The 19,418-nt window shown below is 49.1% G+C and overlaps 1 protein-coding gene across 1 annotated transcript; it reads left to right on the top strand.

Moving 5' to 3' along the window:
• Nucleotides 1–2,306: 2,306 nt before the first annotated feature.
• On the top strand, nt 2,307–13,951 carry LOC149339985 (uncharacterized). The gene is made up of 5 exons (XM_089550615.1): nt 2,307–2,540; nt 3,913–3,972; nt 4,251–4,406; nt 11,530–11,628; nt 12,690–13,951. The coding sequence occupies exons 1-5, from the start codon at nt 2,466–2,468 to the stop codon at nt 12,750–12,752; spliced, it is 453 nt and encodes a 150-aa protein (XP_089406741.1). The 5' UTR covers nt 2,307–2,465; the 3' UTR covers nt 12,753–13,951.
• The last annotated feature ends 5,467 nt before the right edge of the window (nt 13,952–19,418 follow it).

Raw genomic sequence — 19,418 nt, 5'->3', positions numbered from 1 at the left:
TGGTTCGACGATAACGTCGGCAAGTTCATCAGCTGCGCCGAAGAGTCCGCGCAGTCCTTTTTGCGCTCGACTTTGCGCACGCTGCCACCGCAACATGCGCTCGAGCTCTTCTCCCTGACACGAGCGGTCAAGATCGCGTACGCCGTGATGAAGGAGGACTACGAAGCGCTCAGCTCCCGCCGGGGATACCAAGAGGCATGGGCGGTGGCGCAGCGTACGTTCTTTCGGCGCTTCTGCCTGCTCACCTGCAGCTCGGACGTTGGCAACGAGGGCGTCATCGAATCCAGGCTCCGCTGCATGGTGCCCCTTCTCAATATGGTCGAGTTCTCCGGTGCCTTCGAGTGCAACAGCGTTCCGCAGTTCAGGAAACTGCGATCGTGCGTCTCAGTATAGCGCGCGCTCACCCCTGTGGAAATCTAAATACACCACGCCTGTGCACAGCCGACAGCTCTTTCCGCGGTGGGGAACTCATTTGAGCTCTCCTGAGCGACAGAACATTATGTTCGGGACTTGGACGGACACAATCTCACGAGGAGGGCTGTCTGTGCATACGTTTAGCACAAATTAGTCTGTGGCTGCTCCTATCCCGTGTCAAATTTCGAAACCTCCCAAGGTGAAAACGGCAGTCACTAGCAATTATTCTAAATACCTGTGTTCACATCTCTTGTTCGCTCCCATTGTTTACTCATCCTGCGCCATAACGAGAAGGCATCTCTTCAACTTATCACTGCGCCACTTCTGGATTCGCAGTTAGCCTAGCTGTTTCATTCAGTGTGTATATAATGTTATACATGTAGTTTCAGCTATTTCATACTGTACAGCGGCTGTTCATTGCGATATCTGCTTTTGCTTACTCCTGAGTAGCTCACTATGACAATCGCTGCATTTTCCTGACAGCCTTGCTAGGCTGACCCTTCCGTGTTAACTTGAGAAAAAAAAAATAATCGATTGAATTATTGTTTTCATTGTCGCGTTATTAAAAACGCCGATTTTGTCATTTTGTTTACTTGGTTTTACATAAACAGCTTACTGATTTTTATAGTCAGAAGTGCATTTTATATGATACCTTGGTGGGTCAAATTTTAACTGTGGAAGTTCGCTTCGGCCTGCGTGCCTGTGCTGCTTCCTACTGATTTTTTTTTTACAGCGTATTCTTGCTATATATTTACGCATATTGCACTGGGCACGCGGCGATAAAAGTACAGTGTCAATCACACTTAGAGGGAACACGGCTCCGCGTGGCCACGCACCTGCGGAGTGCCGTTGCATCTAACCCGTTCATGAATCAATGCACAGTGGCGTACGAGAAGAGGGACCTCGACGTGGTGCTGCGTGTCTTGACGGACCCGTTTTGTCGCGTTTCACTCGTGGCTGCGGTCTCGCGGGAGGAAAGCTTGGAGTTTGCGCGTATCAGCTGCTGAGGACACGCGCAGCTCTTTTGCCCCGACAGGCCAGATTGCATGATCGCCCGAGCAGCGTGTGCAAATCGGGAAGCCAGACAACAATGTGCGAAGACACTTTGATGTACGCTGTTAGAGAACGAAGAAATCAAGAACGTGAGCTCTAACCGCCAGCTTTATAACAGAAGCGAACAGTCACCGAAACCAAGGAGCAGAGAGGATGTTTTCTTTTTAATTTCTGGTGTTCATCAATCGGAGATTAATGGGGTAATTGCGCACCAGTGTTTATGTCGTCCCTATGTTGTCCTAAGTCATTTCAAAAACGCCATTACGTTTGACCCACACACTTGGAGCTTGTCGGTGCAGTTCTTCCGGTCTCAAAAGAGATACCCTCGACTTAGCATCACTAGCCAAGCTGGAATTAAACTACGAAGTGACAAAGGGGGTTAGCCGTTTGGTGCGCAGTTTTAGCCGGTCGCGAGGCAGGGAGAATCGAAGTCGGAGGTTATCAGAACAACAAACCTCATGCAGCACAGAGACTCATAAGACTCAACACATGCGGTGCTCTGCAAACAGTGCCGCATATGCAAAGCAATATTTGAGAGAGAGGGGATACGATACAGTCTACAGAGAGATTTCACAACAACGGTGCATTAATACACGAATGTGGCAATCGTGTTTCAGCGCCACAGAGCAGCGCGACCCGAGCCCCACGCCCTAGCACTAGTGCTAAGTAAGTTTGTTTGCAGGAGGTGGTCCGTGCATCAGGGAAAACCCAGGACATGCCTGGCTTTAACCGAAGCCGCCACAGCACGATGAGTGATTTGTTTCGCTTGTTGCTTAAACACCAGGAAAGTCGACCCAGACGTCCTTGTCCAAGAGCCAACGTAAGGACTTTCAGCAAACCAGGTAACCCAACTCCACCTGTTACTCCGATGGTCGTTGTGCTAGTATCGAGTAGTTATCAAAACATTTTTTTTTATATTGAAGCTTGATATTGATATCTCCACCTGATATTTGATTATCTTTCTGTGCTTTTTCTCAACTTCTTTCATTTGGTCGCCTATGGGTGTGTGCTTGCTTTCGGTAGAGAATAAAGAAGAAGACCGACGTAACGACACCGCTGCCGCAATGGGAAAGGTGAGAGGTTATATTTGGCGGCGACAAGCAGAATGAGATGCGCATTTTTAAAACCAGGAGCACTGACACCGGTTTCGCAAGGACAACGGCCGACAATATCATGCGGGATTGCTCGCGCTGCTGCATTTTGTAACAGCGTTTGCTCCGTTCTGGACGCGTTGCGCACTGCATCCAGGACGCAGTGCTTTCAAATAGGACATCGTTCACGCTGCGAAAGAATCATAAACTACCTGATGTTCCTGCGCCGTTGCCTGAGTCGGTGGCCACTCACTGTTGGCTCGCCGTGATAGCCTACGATTATTCCCTCGAGACATACATAAACTATACGCGAGCAGAACTACGTCTCATTATCCTCGCGTCACCGCTGAGACTGCCCACTAAGCGCGTGTCAGCCCACATCAAGCGCACATAAAAGGGGCTCTGAATGAATTTGCGGAATGCCTGGGATGTTAAATGACGCCGCTCCACAAATATTCTTAGGCAAAGATTTTTAAGTGCGTTTTGTGGAAGTTGAGTTATCGGTAGCCAAAATTTGAATTTCAGCGCATTCGCGCCTTTCCTTCTCCTCCTCTCCTCTGGGCTTTTTTTGTACGGTCAAAGGTGGGCATTCCTCCGCCGGCTACCGACGCCCGCTGGAGTGACGCGGCTGACTGGCTGCGGCAGCCGTGTGACGTTTCAGAGAATCTAACCAATAGCCATCTCCTGAAAGAGATCCCCAGGAGCGTGAAACGGAGGAGAGTGCGGAAAGGGCTCGCCAACTTTCGCTTGCGATTGTGGGTTCTCTGCTGCGTGTAGTAGTGTATTTTGCTCAGATGTTCATGACTGCCATGTGTAGGAATTGAGCGAGTTTATGTACTCTCCTCAGAAAGATGTTTCACAGCCCTTTCCAATGAGTTCAATGTTACTCACAAATACGCCTGCAAAGACGCATCATCGCAAGCATGCACGTCCTGTATCAAGCTGAGCGCATGCTAGACACAGTTGAAATGAACGAAAAGGAGTCGAATTATGACTATAACCCTGCAAGACTTTTGACTTCGTACGTGTTATACAAGAACGAATTCGGTGTTTCCTCGCGCTTGGAAGCGGTGAAAGTCTAAATATCCAACTTGCTAAGTTCCAGTCACTTATGGGTCCGAACTGTCGGTCGTCTTGACATCCTGATCCAAAAAGGAAAACGGATGAACAGCAAGACCACGTCTGTGTCGTAGTCGCGTTATAAGACGCGGGCTTCGTGCTTCCAGGATATTCGATACATCGTGCCCCACGATGTCTGCACAAGGAATTTATTATGTTCTCTCGAACTCGGTTCTGTTAAGCGGGTGGTCTCGCTTTGTTTGTGAGTCAATTCGAAGTAAACCTGTCTTTTCAGGGATGCGCCGGAGGCAAGTACCTGGAAACCAGGAGAGGAATGGCGGGAGTAGCTACAACCGTAAGTCATCCTATTCTCTTCATAGACTTTTTATTTTTCGCGTGTCACAGGATCAACTAAATAAAATATTAAAGAAGCGTCCTGGGTGTTGCAGCCCGAAAGTGCTTTTAGTTGACGCTAAACTGAAAGTAGATATGACGACAACTGCCCTCAGTCTTTCAAATGGCATTACGCACTCCAAGAAAGAGCGGCAGGCCTGCGCGGCAGCACGCTACCATGTGGCGGCTTGCCCGTGTGGTGACGTCTCTGATTCAGTATTCACGTTTTGGGGCGTACAGGCGATATCCCTAGTGCTGTTGGTCCTCCTGAACATCGATGGCTACTTCTACGGCCCCTACCAGATGCTCCACTACTTGAGCTTCTCCTACCTCCTCAACGGTGGTTTCTTCATCCTCCACGGTATCATGGGTGATATGGACCCGACGAAGAAGTATGTGAGTACCTCGACCCTCCGCGAGGAAGTCACTGCGCTGACCTGGCCGGCCACGCAGCGGCGCCTGTAGTGCAAGTGCGCTGACCGGTAGCAGCCGTGTGGGGCTGAAAATGGAGCTCCGATCAGGCAGTCAAGGTCACAAAGCGATTCGCATTCATAGTTACAGCGCGAAAGGCAGGACAAGAGAGGACCACAGAACACAGCGCTGTGTTATGTCGGATTCAGTCTGGGCACACGGTGCTGAGACCGAATCCGGCACTGTTTTGCTCCATGACACAGTGCAGTGTAGGCAGCTCTACAGCCGGACTCTGCCTGCAGCCTGGCTACAGGAAATTTTTGAATTTTCTTCCTTCGTTCCGACTTTTTCCTGTTTTAGTGTCACAGCTGCTGCTTTTTCGCTCTGCCCTGTTGAATGGAGATGCGATTTGATTCGATTCGTAGCGCGTAAACAGGCTTGCATGGTGCAAGCTCGCAAGCAGAGCTTGCTCCATTGTTACGAAGTGTTGTACAAGTAGCTGTTCTTTCCAGCCAAACAGAGCGCGGCGCTCAGCGTCTAACTTGTGCAGTTCCTGCCCTTCATATTCTTTCATCTGATTTGTTGTTCTGTGGTGAGCGCCTGTAGGAACCCCAAAACGCTTGATGTTACTGGTAGTGCTTGCCGCCCACATAGCTTCGCGTCTTCTGCTCACTATTCGGCAATCAATAAGTTCCTTTTTTTACATTCGGGCTACTCTAGAGAGAGGCAAAACAAGAACCGGTCTTTAGAGCGATCAGTGAAGTGGTTATCTTAATTTAGACCCTACAGAACCCAACGATGTCGCGTTTTGCCCCACGCGTAGATCCAACTGCCGTTTAAGAACACGAGGCGCAATAATGCTTAAACTTGGATTAAACTTGGACCGATAATCGTTTGTAATAACTAAACATTCGGTTATACCAGGACGCCATGTGATTTGAGCTGCGCAGTACGGAAAGATGTGGGCTGCAGAAATTCACTTCTTTTAGACAACTTTTCCGTTCACCTGCAGTATAGTCTCAACTCGCAATTTCTTTTTCTGACTGAAAAAATCCAACCTCGTCAGCCTTAAGTTAAATTACAGTAGACACGTGGCGGGTCGTGCCAGACATATATCCCATTAATTTGACAGCACGTTTGAAAGTTAGGGGGCGCTAAGTACCAAACCTGATTCCAGTAACTAAATTATACGTGCCCCAAGTCACGTTTTGCCCCATCCTCTATTGTAGTGCGCATCATAGCCTCAGTTGCTTTTGCGCCATTAAAATCAATATAACTAACTAACTCTATTATAGTGCCCATAGTAGTGCCTGCTCTTCGTGCATTCATGCAGGAGGCCGCACTTTCAATTGCTAATTCTGCAGAAAGGCAGCACTGGCAACATATACACCCGCCTATTGAAGCCTCCAACCCCCTTGCACACACTCGCACACACGACACAAGAATGTAAACGCTTAGTTGGTTCTGTCACAGACATTCTTTAAAATGCGGCCTTTGATCGCTAAACAATAGGTGTAACTTTTCGCAATAGAAATTAACTGCAGCGGATGCTCTCTGCACATAGCTGTCACAATTGGCATGACGGGTACCAATACACTCCAAAATATTTATTTTTTCTGTAGTCATAAGTATGCAATCCGGGCATATGCAAATATACAGTGTGAGAAACGCAGATAGTTTCAGCAATTAAAAACTGAAAATAGCTGCTCATTTACTAGTTTCAAAAGCATTCATGTGCCGCTAGTAGTCCCAGTGCTCTATTTATCATCTTGAGCGTGTTAAAGGGAGACTCTGCTTACCGAAAAGAATTGTTATTAAAAGAAATGCAAAATATTGTAGGTACGTCCTCTATGCGTGTGCTTTCTAAGCAAGGCATTCCTTGGCCAAAACTCGATTCTGAGAATCTAAGTCCATCACGTTTGGTTAATACGTGTGACCAGTTTAGTAGGGCCATGACGTAACGTTTTAATAAGGAGCCATCATGTTTGGATCACTCATTCATTTCATTCTCAAGGTCGAGCCAGATCTTTACATAGGATTCATTCGACAGGCTGTCCAAATTAGTCTGTCATGATTTTTTTTTTAAAGCAAACGATGAGAGTTACGTGAAAGCTGTCCTTTCGCGTACGTTGCGCGACCGGAAGAAAAAAAAAGTCAGTATGCTATATAACTAAAATCAATTAATAACCATTTCAGCCATTCCGGTGAGTGGGCATATTTGTGTTGATTATTTTAAAGCAATCGTATCTCTAGAGTATTCCATTGATAGAATTCTCATAGCAGGCCTGCGTTCCGAGCTATTCGCCTCCAAATTTCCCACTCAATCCGCGTAATTACGCATCCTGGGAGACGCAAAACTCCTTCCTGGAATGACGCAACTGTTGGTGTTTTTTTCGATTTCGCTAGCCGAAAGGGAGAAAGTAAGTTCACCTATTGCTTTGCGCCGTTGGCAGACGAAAATCCACAGGCAACAGCGGTTTTCCCCTTAGAGTAGCCTGGCGTTGATCGTCATCTCCTTGCGTGCTATACTCACGCGTATTCAGTTGAAAACTGAGAGGAGTATATCTCGGAGGCTGCTACGAGGATTCCTCCAAGCAGAAAGTCCTGAAATTCAACCACCCCTATGTTTACAGTAAAAACATTCATGCTATTTGCACTCACTAAAATGACGCTTATAAATTTGAGTTAAGTCTGACGACATCAATTACCATCTCACTTTGTGTTCGCCCGATCGTGCAACCTACGTGAAAAAGTGGCGTTTGTGTACTGCTTGTCTTTTATTCTTTTTAATATTGAAAGCCTAATTTTGAACGACCTGTACACGACAGTAGAAAAGAGCGTGCAAAATCGTGTCACATGTCACACTGATGCATATAAGGGGCTCTTCAGGCGGCATTCCCGTAAAGTGCACATTCAAAGATTCTAAAAGAAACAATCAATGCAACTTGAGAACACCTTGACATGCTTTTTCACGCGCTAATTGGGTCAACAGGTCGTAGCGAACTTGCACACGGTGTTTTCCTTTGTTTTTTCTCTGCGTGAGCGTTCGGAGGACCCAGTCGGCGCAGATTTTGCCATATTCTGACGTTGTTAACACCAACCGCAGAGGAAAATGTGCGCGAAGTTCTTCTAGCCGAGACAGGAGGCGAGCCACGCACAAAGTGTGAAGGAAAGGAACACTACAATGACGCTGTGCTCAGGCTCTCCGAGGATATGATCAGTAAAGTTGTTCGTTTCTTCAAGGGAAGGTTTCCAAACCCTTCCTCTAGTTAATTCGGCGTGAAGGAAGACCAGGAGGCGTTCTTCAAGATGATGGCAGATAGAGGAACATATATTTACAGTAAGCATGTACAAGGAGCAAAACTGGAAACAGCAGAAATGAATTTACAAAAGGAAAAACAAACTTTGCGCTACTTTACTCTTCTACCTAGCAGGTTAGAGCCTAAGAAGCAGAATGTTACATGCTAAGCATGGAGCCCCAGCTCAGGCTGGTCTCCATTCCTTCACTTCGGTTTTTATAACCGTAACAAACAAAGAAATGGGGCGGTGATTTGCAGTGGCCCGCCCCAAATATCAATTCTCCAATCATTGACCTACCCCGTGGGTTGAGCTCAGCCTCAAACTCAGGGTCTCGCTAAGAAAACAAAAATAAAGAACAAACACAACACCACTCTCTCGTCGGTAAGAGCATGCACATCCTCTCCCGTTGGGGCTCTCCTTCCGACCTGTCCCAAGCACACCGCCGCCCCCCCCCCCCCCCCCCCCCCCTCTCCACTCGCACTGCAAGTCAAGTTCTTGGTACAGATGCGTACCAGCCGTCATCAGTGCGTGTCATATGCAAACAATAGATGAGAGAGAAGCCGGTACGGCACAGACGGTAGGGCGCTCGGACAAGAGTGATCGATGAGCGGGCGGATAAAAAGTGAGGAATGGATGTCGTTCCCCACGTCGCCAAAAAAAAACGCTCTAATCGTCCTTTCCTGGGCTCTCTTTGTCGGCTCGGCAAACCAGCTACGAAAGGGTTCCTGTTTTCCCCCACAAATTGATAGAGACACCGTGAAGGTAGCAGTGCGTCAAAAGACGAACTCCCTACTGCACTGTGCTTGGAGGGTCTTTCGTTCATAATGGACAGCCCCTTCCGCGGGGGCAGCGCCCTGCACAGTGGTTGTAGCTGGAAATGAGCGGCGACCTTTCAAGGCCGCTGTGGGCCATCGGGCGCCTTTCCGACGTTAGCGTATGCGTAAGGGGGGATAGGGGGGGGGGGGGGGGGGGGGCGCCCTGGAGGTAGCGGCGGTGCTGTCGTTCACAATGGACAGCCACCGCCGCGAGGGCAGCGCCCTGCACAGTGGTTGCAGGTGGCAAATGAGCGGCGGCCTTACATGATCGTTTGATTTTAATGCGGCGAAAACAGTTTGGCCAGAGAGTGCCGTGGTGTTCAGATGTTTTAATGAGTTAGCATTACTACTGCCACCTTCGCACAATCTGTCCGGAAATGCATGGGCGTCTGGAGGGGGGGGGCAAGGGGGGGCGGCTGCACCCCCCTGGAAAATCACTCACTCGAACCGTGAGTGATGGCCGCACGCCAGGGGCGGTGGTGCGCTCAGTCAAAAGGGTAAAAGCAGCCCCGCATGGTCACATCTGCGAAATGCCGCGTCCGGGCGTGCGTCGTTCCGCCGTTTTCAAACCACGCCATCGTTAGCTCTACTGAAGGGCGACCTGTTCCAGACATACAGCGGCACCGGCGAGCATGTGTTTCGAGCCGCCTTGAGATGGGTGTCTGTTTCTTTGATCTCTAGAGAGATAACGACACGGAGGCAGACAGTGCACGGGGCATCTTGTTTTCGCCTATCGTTACGCCGGTCACCGATGAATTCTTAAGGAGGGAAGGTAAAATCAGCCGTGTCCACCCCCGCTTTGTCGGGCTGCTCAGGGGCAAGCGGGCGATGAGTTGGCGCCGCCGCCGCTCGCTGTCTCCTCCGATCCACGGGTAGCGCAGTTCGGTAGAAGCGCCGCTTTCAGAATCTCCGGCAAAGCTGCTTTTGTTCACGGCGACGCAGTCTCCCGAGGCGCCCCCACACCAGCGTTCTTTGCGTCTTCTGCGAAAACCAGCGCCTTTGGTCAACGCAGCCCGATGGCGCCTGCCTGGCTCGCCTGTCACCTCTGGCTGGGCCTCAAATCACAACAGCGCCCATGTACTGTGCGTGTCAGTGCATGGTAAAGAGACCCAGGTGGTCGACATTACCCGGAACTCTGTACTACTCCATCCCTCATAGCCTGAGTCGTTTTGGGGCTCTGAACCCCATAAAAACACAAAAACAAATTTTCCGACTGGAGTGGCGAGTGTCCCTTCCCCTCGGAAGTTGCGCGGCGTTCCTTTCACCCCCAAAGTGCGCATTCGGGGATACTGCGGCAAGTAAGCCCTTGCACGTGTGCGCGCCTCTGTGTTTGTGCTTGGGTGTTTTTAGTGGCCGGTTGTCAGCGAAGCTGAGAACAACCAAGACAGCGGACGAGAAAACGACGAGCGGAGAGCAGTGTGTGTGCGGTTGCTCGACTGTGCGGATGCGCAAGCAAGATGGAGCGAGGTGTATGAAGCTGCGAGCGTGCATTTATCTTGTAAATAAGTTTTCGTTGTATATATAGTCATCTTTTGTTTTCAACGTACGCGTTCAACAGTTTTTCCAATCAATGTGTATGATGAGTGTGCACCGAGAGCGTGTAATGAAGCACAGAAGTGAATTTATCACACGTGTAATTACGCAATTCGCCCAGAAAAATCCGAGGCGCCTACAGTTGCTGTTCAAGGAAGACTGACTGAGTGACTGTAGTTGCGTGTTTGTGAACATATTGTGCTGTGTGCTGGTCATCAATCCGGGTGAGTCGAGAACCCGTATGCAGCAAGACTGAGCACTCTTCTCCACGAAGTGATATAGCATCTTTTTGCATTTTTATTAATTTTAGTTGTTTCTTCGTTGATAAACTCCAATGTACCTCTCCTAGCCGCGCTTTAATTTGCTGTTTGTAATTTTTCTTTCATGTGTGCATTTTGTTTAATTTTTATTTATATATAAATAAATAAATTTACTCCGCAAATAGCGCCTTTCTGCTACGAACATACCCCCCCCCCCCCCCCCCCGGGGCACCAACGGGGCCCCCCCCTGCAAAAAATTCTGCGGACGCCCTTGCGGAAATGTCACGTTGAGGTCGCGAAGTGGAATGTGGAGAGGAGGGCGGAGAGGAGTGGAAGGAGGAGAATTCACAATCAGAATCAGTGGAAGGAGTCACGCGGAGAGGAGGTGGCGCAGCGGCCAATCAGAGATGTGGAGAGGGTGGGAGGACACACGTTCTCTAGCACGTCAGCCGCGGCTCTCTCTCCTTCAGTTCTACTTCTCCTCCTTTCTCTAAGCCCATTGAACTTATTTATTTTATTATTGTGTCCAGGAACGATGCCAGTTTAAACCGGCACCGACGGTGAGAGGACGGATGAATTCTACCCCTCCGGTCAGCGATGTAGAAGCCCGCCGAGAACGGCGGGATGAGCTTCAATGGCTTATAAGGGAGAGGGAGCAAGAGCAGCTTGTTGGTGATCTCGCCCTGGAGGAAGGGAGGGGGGTGGGGGGGGGGGGGGCACCTAGGTCACGTGACCTTGCGGCGTCATACAAACCTTCCCATCCGCTGCACCACTGCGCCAGGAGGGATATGAGGACTCCCGGGGATCTATGAATATAAAGTAGAGAATGGCCTTCTGAGCGCTTTCGCTATTTTTTTTTAATACGCTCGATGTGTATCAGAGACTAATTTTCCAGAGGTCTGTTTTTTTTTTTTGCAAATCAAATCAATTTCCACATTACTGCAAAATACAGGCTAGGGTCCCAGAGTAGGAAAGCTGTACAGGGACCCTTGGTAGATCATTATCTCTTATCCCTACCACTGGAGTAGCCGAGCATCAGGCCAGGGTAAATGTCTGTACCCGTTGGAGATCCGATGGATATCCCGGTGGTACTGGGGATCGAACCCCGTCCCGCAGAATGGGGGGATGCTCAAAACAAAAGGCCAAGGCGGGAAGAAGCTATGAATAGCAACGTTCCCTCCTCTTTGCCTTCTTTTCCAGCTGGTCACTTACTACGGAAGCGGAGCACTGATGTTCCTGGTCAGCGGCGTACTCGCCGTTTCGCACCATAACGACCGGATCATCCCCCTTGCTGCTCTCGTGAGTGCTGCTTTGTCACCAAGAAAACGCGTCCAGGGGTAACGGCAGGAGCCGCTCGCGGTCGCCGCTGGCGCTGTCCGCTGATTCTCAATTCGCAAGCGTAATGCGCGCACTCAACGCAGTTCTGAGATAAGTGTTCATTTGCGTGTGCAGGTGAGAGAAACATGAAACTGAACACTTAGTTTGCACGCAAAAGCTAAATCTGTTGTTACCTCGGCATAAAACTAGAAAAAACATCCAAAGGATGTTTTGTATTGCGGAAAAGACGACCCATATAGTACATGTACAAAACAAACTGGTACTTGAGGAGTACTTCTTGCCGGCGTGAAGGCAATGAGTTTGTTTCATATTGCTTGGGCGTGTACACAGTGGCCAGCGAAATCCTCAAGTGTGCAGCCTCAGGTAACGCTCGTGCTGCCTGTTCTGACGGTTTTAACCAAAAGGATAACCTCGAATAGAAGTTGCAAAGTTGCTTGAGCTACTCACACCTTTTTGAATGTCTCTGAAACAACGTACGCTACGTACTGGGCGTAATTTATAAACTAACAGGTTATCTTTATCGCGTTGCACTTGCTGGAGATTGCACAGTTGTGTAAAGCATCCGCGTGAGCCTCACCATAGTTATTACCAGCAGCAGTGGTGGATGTGGAGAATCGCTTCGTAATTACTCATGGAACTGGAGCGAAGTCAGGACTGCAAACCAACCAGAATATCCTATTCCGCCTTTAGCGCCAAGAGCAGCTGCTAGCTCCAACAGTATCGCTATGCTATGATTTGACAATGTTTGTGTGATTAAGAGGTTCCATGAGTAATTCGACGAGAAGCTGTCAGCTGTCAACAGTGTTTATGTGATCTGTGCAAAAATAAAATTCAAAATAAGTACGAACTTGACCGTAAACAGGCAGGAAAGCGGGCTTCAACTATACAGGCAGACTCCACTACGTCAGCAATTCACTAGTGGTGTTATTTACGGATATTTAGAACAGCAGACGACAGAAGGTGGCCGGTTACTGAAGCCAACTCCTAAGCCTAATATTTCGCCTTTTGTCTTTGCCTTCCAGTGCCTCGGTATTTTTCAAGGAGTCCTCATGGCTATGCTGGCGGCCTGCGTGACGTTGCTCTAGTCGGGCTGCAGCCGCGCGTGAGAAGCCTGTGTATGAAAATGGCCGTCGCTGTGGTCAACACAGGCAATGACCTCGTCACTTCGTTGGACCATTATCCGCAATGTGACAGCTTTACATCGACTCGGAGGCATTGTCGGAAAAAAGAAACACAAGAGTGCCGGAAGGGGATAGCCTGATGTCTTCAGGGGAAACCCCGAGATGGGGTAGATTTCAAGCAAGAAAATAATTACGTTTCGCTGTCATCCTAATCGAACGTGTATCTGCAGAAGAAAACTACACTCTAAATACGAATGCGCTGTATGAGAGTAAAAAAAAGAGTAAACTATCCTCTAGCGCACTCTATTTTATAAAGGGTGTGCGTTAGAGAACAGCTTACTTCCTTTTTTACTCCCTTTTGTTTCGAGTGTACATAGCTTTCTTACATTTTTGTGAAGGAAGAGGTATTCACAATTGCTGCCTTTTATTTCCTAAATTACAAAGATTTCAAGAAGCTGCATAGCTTCCTTGAGAATATGGCTGCTATTAACCCTCTAATGTCTATGCGACGGAAATGTCGAAAAAATTTATGAACTTTAAGCATTGTATTGTTAACCACACTTCACTTTCCAGAAATGTAAGGAAAAAGCGTACATTTTTTTAAAGAACACATCGATACTATGCAACTAAAACGTGAAAATTAGCATGTTTTTTGAACATCTACGAATGATAGAATTGCGCATGCATTTTCAGACTCATACTACCAATGAGTGCCGGCAGTCAAAATGATTCCATCGCCTGCCGAGTTTGCAGTACGGCAGTTGAAACTTTTGTTGCTTTACATTTATGCGAGCTTTTGCCATTAGTGGTCGATCAACACGACTCCTGCCTCCCTAGCGACTGATGCTTTGCTTTTATACGTATGTTAATGAAATGTTTTTGTGTGTGTAACACGATGAAGATTTTTTATACTTATGCGAGCATAAATTAAAATTATGAGCGTTTTTATGCTTCGACAGAGCTAACTGTATGTTATTAATCCCACATAATTAAAAGCTTAACAGGGACAAAAACTGTCGTCGGCCATTCGCTGATTGGCTGGAGGAAAGTGACGTCACTTTCGGGAAAGGCATCAACAGCTTCTAATGCTGTCGAGTTGCCAACGAATTACGTAATTAAGTGTCTGTGAATTTTTAAGTTTTTTTATTGACTGCGGAAAGAAGTCTGAGGCAACAAATTTGATAATTTTTCCAGTGGCTTGGGACAATCGTATCAAGCAAAGACTTTCGTTTGTACTCTACGTGAAGGTTCTCAAATTAAAGCTGATGTTTTTGGAGAAACATTGAGTATGCACACATCGCCTCCTCATGCCTTGCTGCTTCTGTCCACCCTCTTCACAACAACTCACCGCGATGGCTCAGTGCCTTTAGCGTTCGGCATTTCGCGAGATCGAAAAGGCCTAAACGAACAGGAACAAGGAGGAAGCGATAAGTCTTTGACCATACTATATAGGAGGTATTCACTGAGGCCGCGCTACCAGACGGCGCGAGCGTCGTCGCGGCAAGCGCGCCATGTTTGCGGTCGTTTCAGGCCAGAGCTCGCGCAGTGTCACGGTGCGCCGTGAGGTACCCGGCCTGAACTGTTAGTGATCCGTAGCATATTTGTAGGTTGTCGAATGCGTCAGCGACCACTTATCTTTGTGGAGCGCGTATTGTGCATGAAGTTTGCAGCAGAATTCTTCTGCGCCGTGATATAATCGAGCTGCCTCAACTCGGCAGCAAAACTGGCTGGCTGCGCTGCTCGCAAGAATGTACACGACTGGCAGCTTTTAATATCAGTTGATAACTGTCAGCTAGTCATGCAGGGCACATCGCGGATAAACAGCACGATTAATTGCCGAAATTCCAAAACTGCCGCCGCAGAAATTGATAATTCAAGCGCCTGTAGTCCGCGATCTGGTGACGCTTCTCACAGGGTCTTTCAGCAGAAAGGCAAAGCGTCATAGCTGCCTTATTTACACGACAGAACGGTCAAACAAATACTGCCATGCGCTCGCAGCACGAACGGCAGACACAGCGAGAATGTTTGCAGTTTTGATTGTAGCTGCGTAGCGCTGCTTCGAATGCAAGACGTCTAGCCATTTCGCAGCAACGCAGTGTGCGGCCATTCCACTAGATTCAGTAGTAACACGTCACTTTCAGCAGATAGAGATGACAAGTTAAGCTACAGCTAAGCAACAGACCCTTCGAATTACTCACCTCTTCAAAAACGGCACTTAATTCGGCCGTCGGCACCCTCAGCACGGCTCTTGGACTCACCCGCTTGTCAAGTAATTGCACCCTCTCATGGGTTTATATCCTTTAATTCCTTGGCCTGCCAGCAAACTTAAGCCGTGCACAAGGTGGGTCTCGATACCGGTGAATTCACACTGCGCCGGCGCCTACGCTTTCTTACGGGCCGAACTTTTCACAAAGGGGAACCTTTTGAGCGTGGCCGCTCTTTTCTGCTTCGCGCAGTTCCCGGAACACCCTCTCAGTAACGCGGTGTTACGGGCCGGACAGTAATTATCTATGGCGAGACGCGAAATACACTCACATTTCACACATCACCGGCTATTTAACGCTGCGGCTGGCTGCGGCGGCCGCGCGCGCGACCACCAACATGGCGAATGCCGCGCCGGCCGCTAGCGCCCCTTGCGGATGACGTCATGTGAATACCTCCTATATAGCAGCACAGACTCTAAAAATAGCCGGAAATAGCTTTTTAAGGCACTAAAATTCCTGTGGCTGGTTATACTGCAATTCTGTCAAACATTTTTTTTTTGACAAACGTATCAGGAGAACAAACGTATCCTCCATATATGCTATAAAAAAAAAAATTCACTCGAATTCTGCCCTTGTCATTTCGCGCTATTGACACCTTCGTCAGTAGGCGGGGTATTTCACCTACGTCTGTCAGCAATTTTAAAAATAGGCCTTTTTAGTTAGAAGAGCGCTATTTTCAGCTTAGCACTGTCAGCGGTGTTGTGCATCGGAATATAGCTAAGACGTGCTAACTCGCAGGCTGGTTAACGAATATTGGATAGTTAACTTGTTAATTATTATTGTTAGCTTCTTATGTTAGCCCATTTGTTGGAAGCTTCTATAGTCGGATACAACTTAGGAAGGCAGCGGCTTTTCCCCGTCAAAGAACCCCCCTCCAGCCAATGGCGTCGGCCGATTCTCATGACCCTGCTAGGGTGACAATGCAGGGAGCGGTGCCACAATGGAGAGAGGGGTCTATCCCCGACTATGGAGAGAGGGGACTAACCCCTTTCATTTGCCACTCCTTGCGTTGTCAGGCTAGCAGGACAATGAGAATCGGCCGACGCCATTGGTTGGAGGGGGGTCCTTTGACGGGGAAAAGCCGCTGCCTTCATCCGACTATAGGCCGCTCAAAAGGCCATCGCATGCGCACCGGCCCGATGTGTTCGCTGGCACACGTCAGCGCGCCTATTTTCGCGTGTTTAGAGCGCAGCTCTGGCGCCCGTTCCTGCGTTTCGCGGCGTCGCCGTTGCCCCTCGTAACCAGCTCCGCAGCCGGGGCAGCGCGCGCTCCTGGCGCCATTTCTCCCGCACGCCCAAGCCGAAACGCATAGCCGCCGCCGTTCGCCACTGCGCCACTGCGCCACTGCCGCTGCGCCCGATTAACGCTCTATACGCCATCCAGCCACCGAGTGGAGATCAGTGGTATATACAGTGTGGCTCAGTTTCTAAACATATATTAAGAATTTCATGGTGTGGCTCATGACTGATCTCCATTAGGTGGCTGGATGCAGCATTCCCGTTTTCCAAAGGGAGCACGAGTGAAGCCATCGGAAGTTGGACGGCGTGTCCTGGAAGTCAGGTGCTATGTATTGCAATGCAAAAACTCGCGTTTTTCTTCCTTTCGTTCGCAGATTTTCGCATATGAGAGAGTGTGAGCATCGTTTGGAGGACCGTGTAATTTCAGAGAAAGCTCGAAAAACAGATATGCAGGTTTCACCCTGGACCCTTATATTTTTAACAACTTTCCCGAGGATTTTGTTGGTCTCCTCATGCAGTTGGCGGCGCAACTGGTAGTCATTGTCGCGGAAAAAGACGAGAAAGGCGAGAGGGCGATGCGCCTAGTGTGTTGTATCTCTTGCCGTTGGGGAACTGGTAATGTCATGCCCGACCCGACTATGCCGGAGCAGCCGGAGAACCTCCCCTTCCTTGTTTGCTCTCTGTTCCCAGTTCGTTATGAATATATATACAAATGCATGTATCAGCTGACATGATAAGGCGCGTGTCTAGCGCCACCTAGGTTAGATAAACAGAACTGCTGAATATCACAAAGTGGAAAACGAAAACTGAGACCGAAAAACTGGTATAGCTCTATGTGAAAAACAGTGCTGAGGTCCGATTTCGTGCACTGCGAAAGGCTCACTTCTGGTCGTGGCCGCGCATCCAGCCCCCTAGTAGAGATCAGTGCTATCAACCTTATAAACTATAACTTTAACATACTGAATGTTGCATTCAGAGAAAATAAAAAAAATATCTCGGCTTAATCGCACGTTTGTTCGGGCTCATATTTCGCACATGGGTTGCATTTGATGGTCAGTTTTGTTTTATACTACATTTAGGTGGGGTACTTGCCTGATTGAAGTGCCCATCGCCTGCGGCGGCGGCGAACCAAAACCGAAAGACTTCGCAGCAATTGTACCCGTGACGCCATCTCACACCCACCGGAGACAAGAGCTCTTCTAGTCTACAAAGCAGTTCTAGGGCTTCCCAGATACACCAAGACCGAAAAGCTACTCGAACTAGGCATATACAACACAATGGAAGAGCTGATAAAGGCGCATAGAAAAGCAGTAATATTGAGGCTTTCAGCCTCTACTGCAGGCCGTATGGTACTTACAGGCTAGGGATAGAGCCAGTGTACGACCCTAGCTGCAGGGAGATGCTGCCGATCACAATCAGACAGCACATTGAAATCCTACCCCTCCCTAAAACATGACATTGGAAAGGCATGCAGCTAGGAGAGCGAACCGTGCTCAAAGAATCGAAGACCGATACAGTAGTGACCCAGCTGCAGCCTATGTGGACGCGACCCGAGCAAAGGAAGACAAATACTTCGCCACCATATGCCCTGGGTCTCCACGCTCCCCCGTAACATGGACACCGACATGCACGAAAACAGACGACAAGCGCGAGCTCGGGCTCTTGAGAGACAACACGGCTCCCGACCCGTTGTATATTATGCAGACGTAGTAGGGCCATCGCCCACGGTATTTTACTCGGCCGCTGTCGTTCACCAGGAAATGCACGTTGATGGACTCTCCTTTCGAGCCCCGAATTCAATGCGAGCCGAGGAAGTAGCGATAGCGCTTGCTGCCGCCCACGCCAATTCGAGAATATCATCATCACGGACTTCCGAAAAGCATGTGATCATTATACTTGGCAGGGCAGATCTCCCCCTGAGCTGCTTGCATTCGAAGACGGACTGCCACTGATCCAACATCGAAGAGAATCATTTGGGCTCCTGGCCACCAGGGCTTACGAGGTATAATGAGGCCGCGCTGCCCGAGCGCTTATAATTCACCGGGCTCCTCATCCCAGCTCTTCTGGCTCGGAGACTAACCAGCCGCTGCTGCGATTCAGGGAAATAATAACGCATTATAGCGACAACCACCGCTTTTTCCCGGCCCCTGCAAAGGGGCTGAGTAAGACGGAGGAGCGAACTTTAAGGCGCCTGCAGACAGGTACTCTACTCTGTCCTGCAATCATAAAACATTACGATCCTAACACGGATGGGCGATGCCCGCACTGTGGGGAGACCTGTGATATCTTCCACATGGTGTGGGCATATACTCAAAATCCCCACCTCCCCCCTTCCCCTACCCCTTCCAGAGAGACATGGGAGACTGCCCTTCTCAACTACTCCTCGCTTGAGTCCCAAAGGGCTCTGGTGAAACGGGCGAGAGACGGGGCCTCATCATGCGGTGTCCCGGACTAGGGACGCCGACCATGTAGCGGGGCCACTCTGTGCCTCCCAAGCTCTATTTCATCAAATAAAAGTTTTCACCACCACCATGGTGAGAACGACAGAAGACCAGCCCAGGTTCTTTGCTGTAGCGACAGTAACTCACCAGTGAACACTGAAACTTCCTTAGACGTCCTGTGGACGTTTAGGATGTCCATGGGATGTCCAAGAGAGTTCCAGTGCCCATTGGGTCCAGCAACAGAGGCCGAAGAAGTAGCTATTGCCTTAGCTCTCAGGGACGAGAGCGTAGGCACAATAATTAGCGACTCTGATTGCGATCCAAAATTATAACAAAGGCCTGATTTGCTCTGCAGCCGCAGGCTAATCAAACACAGCCAAAGAATAAGCCGCGTAGAAATTATTTGGGTCCCTGCACACGAGGAAAATGCGGGAAAAGAGAAGGCGAACCGATATGCCCGAGCTCTAGCAAACCGGGAGGGATCGGGGAGTGTCTCAGAGACTCACATCAACGAAACTTTCACTTACCGAGAAATGACCAATCAGCTCCGTGAGGCGCGGAAACTTTTCCCTGCACCTCACCCGGGCCCGAACCTTACCAGACAACAGGCCAGAAACCTACGTACAGCCCAAACTGGGACAGTCGTGACCACATTCTTCTGTCTAAAATTACCACTCAACCCATCGA

This window comes from Amblyomma mixtum, chromosome 6, assembly GCF_055824585.1.
Source record: "Amblyomma mixtum isolate Tamu chromosome 6, ASM5582458v1, whole genome shotgun sequence".
Classification (NCBI taxonomy): domain Eukaryota; kingdom Metazoa; phylum Arthropoda; class Arachnida; order Ixodida; family Ixodidae; genus Amblyomma; species Amblyomma mixtum.
Note: the sequence above shows the minus strand (reverse complement) of the source record. Positions and strands in the feature narration are given on the sequence as shown.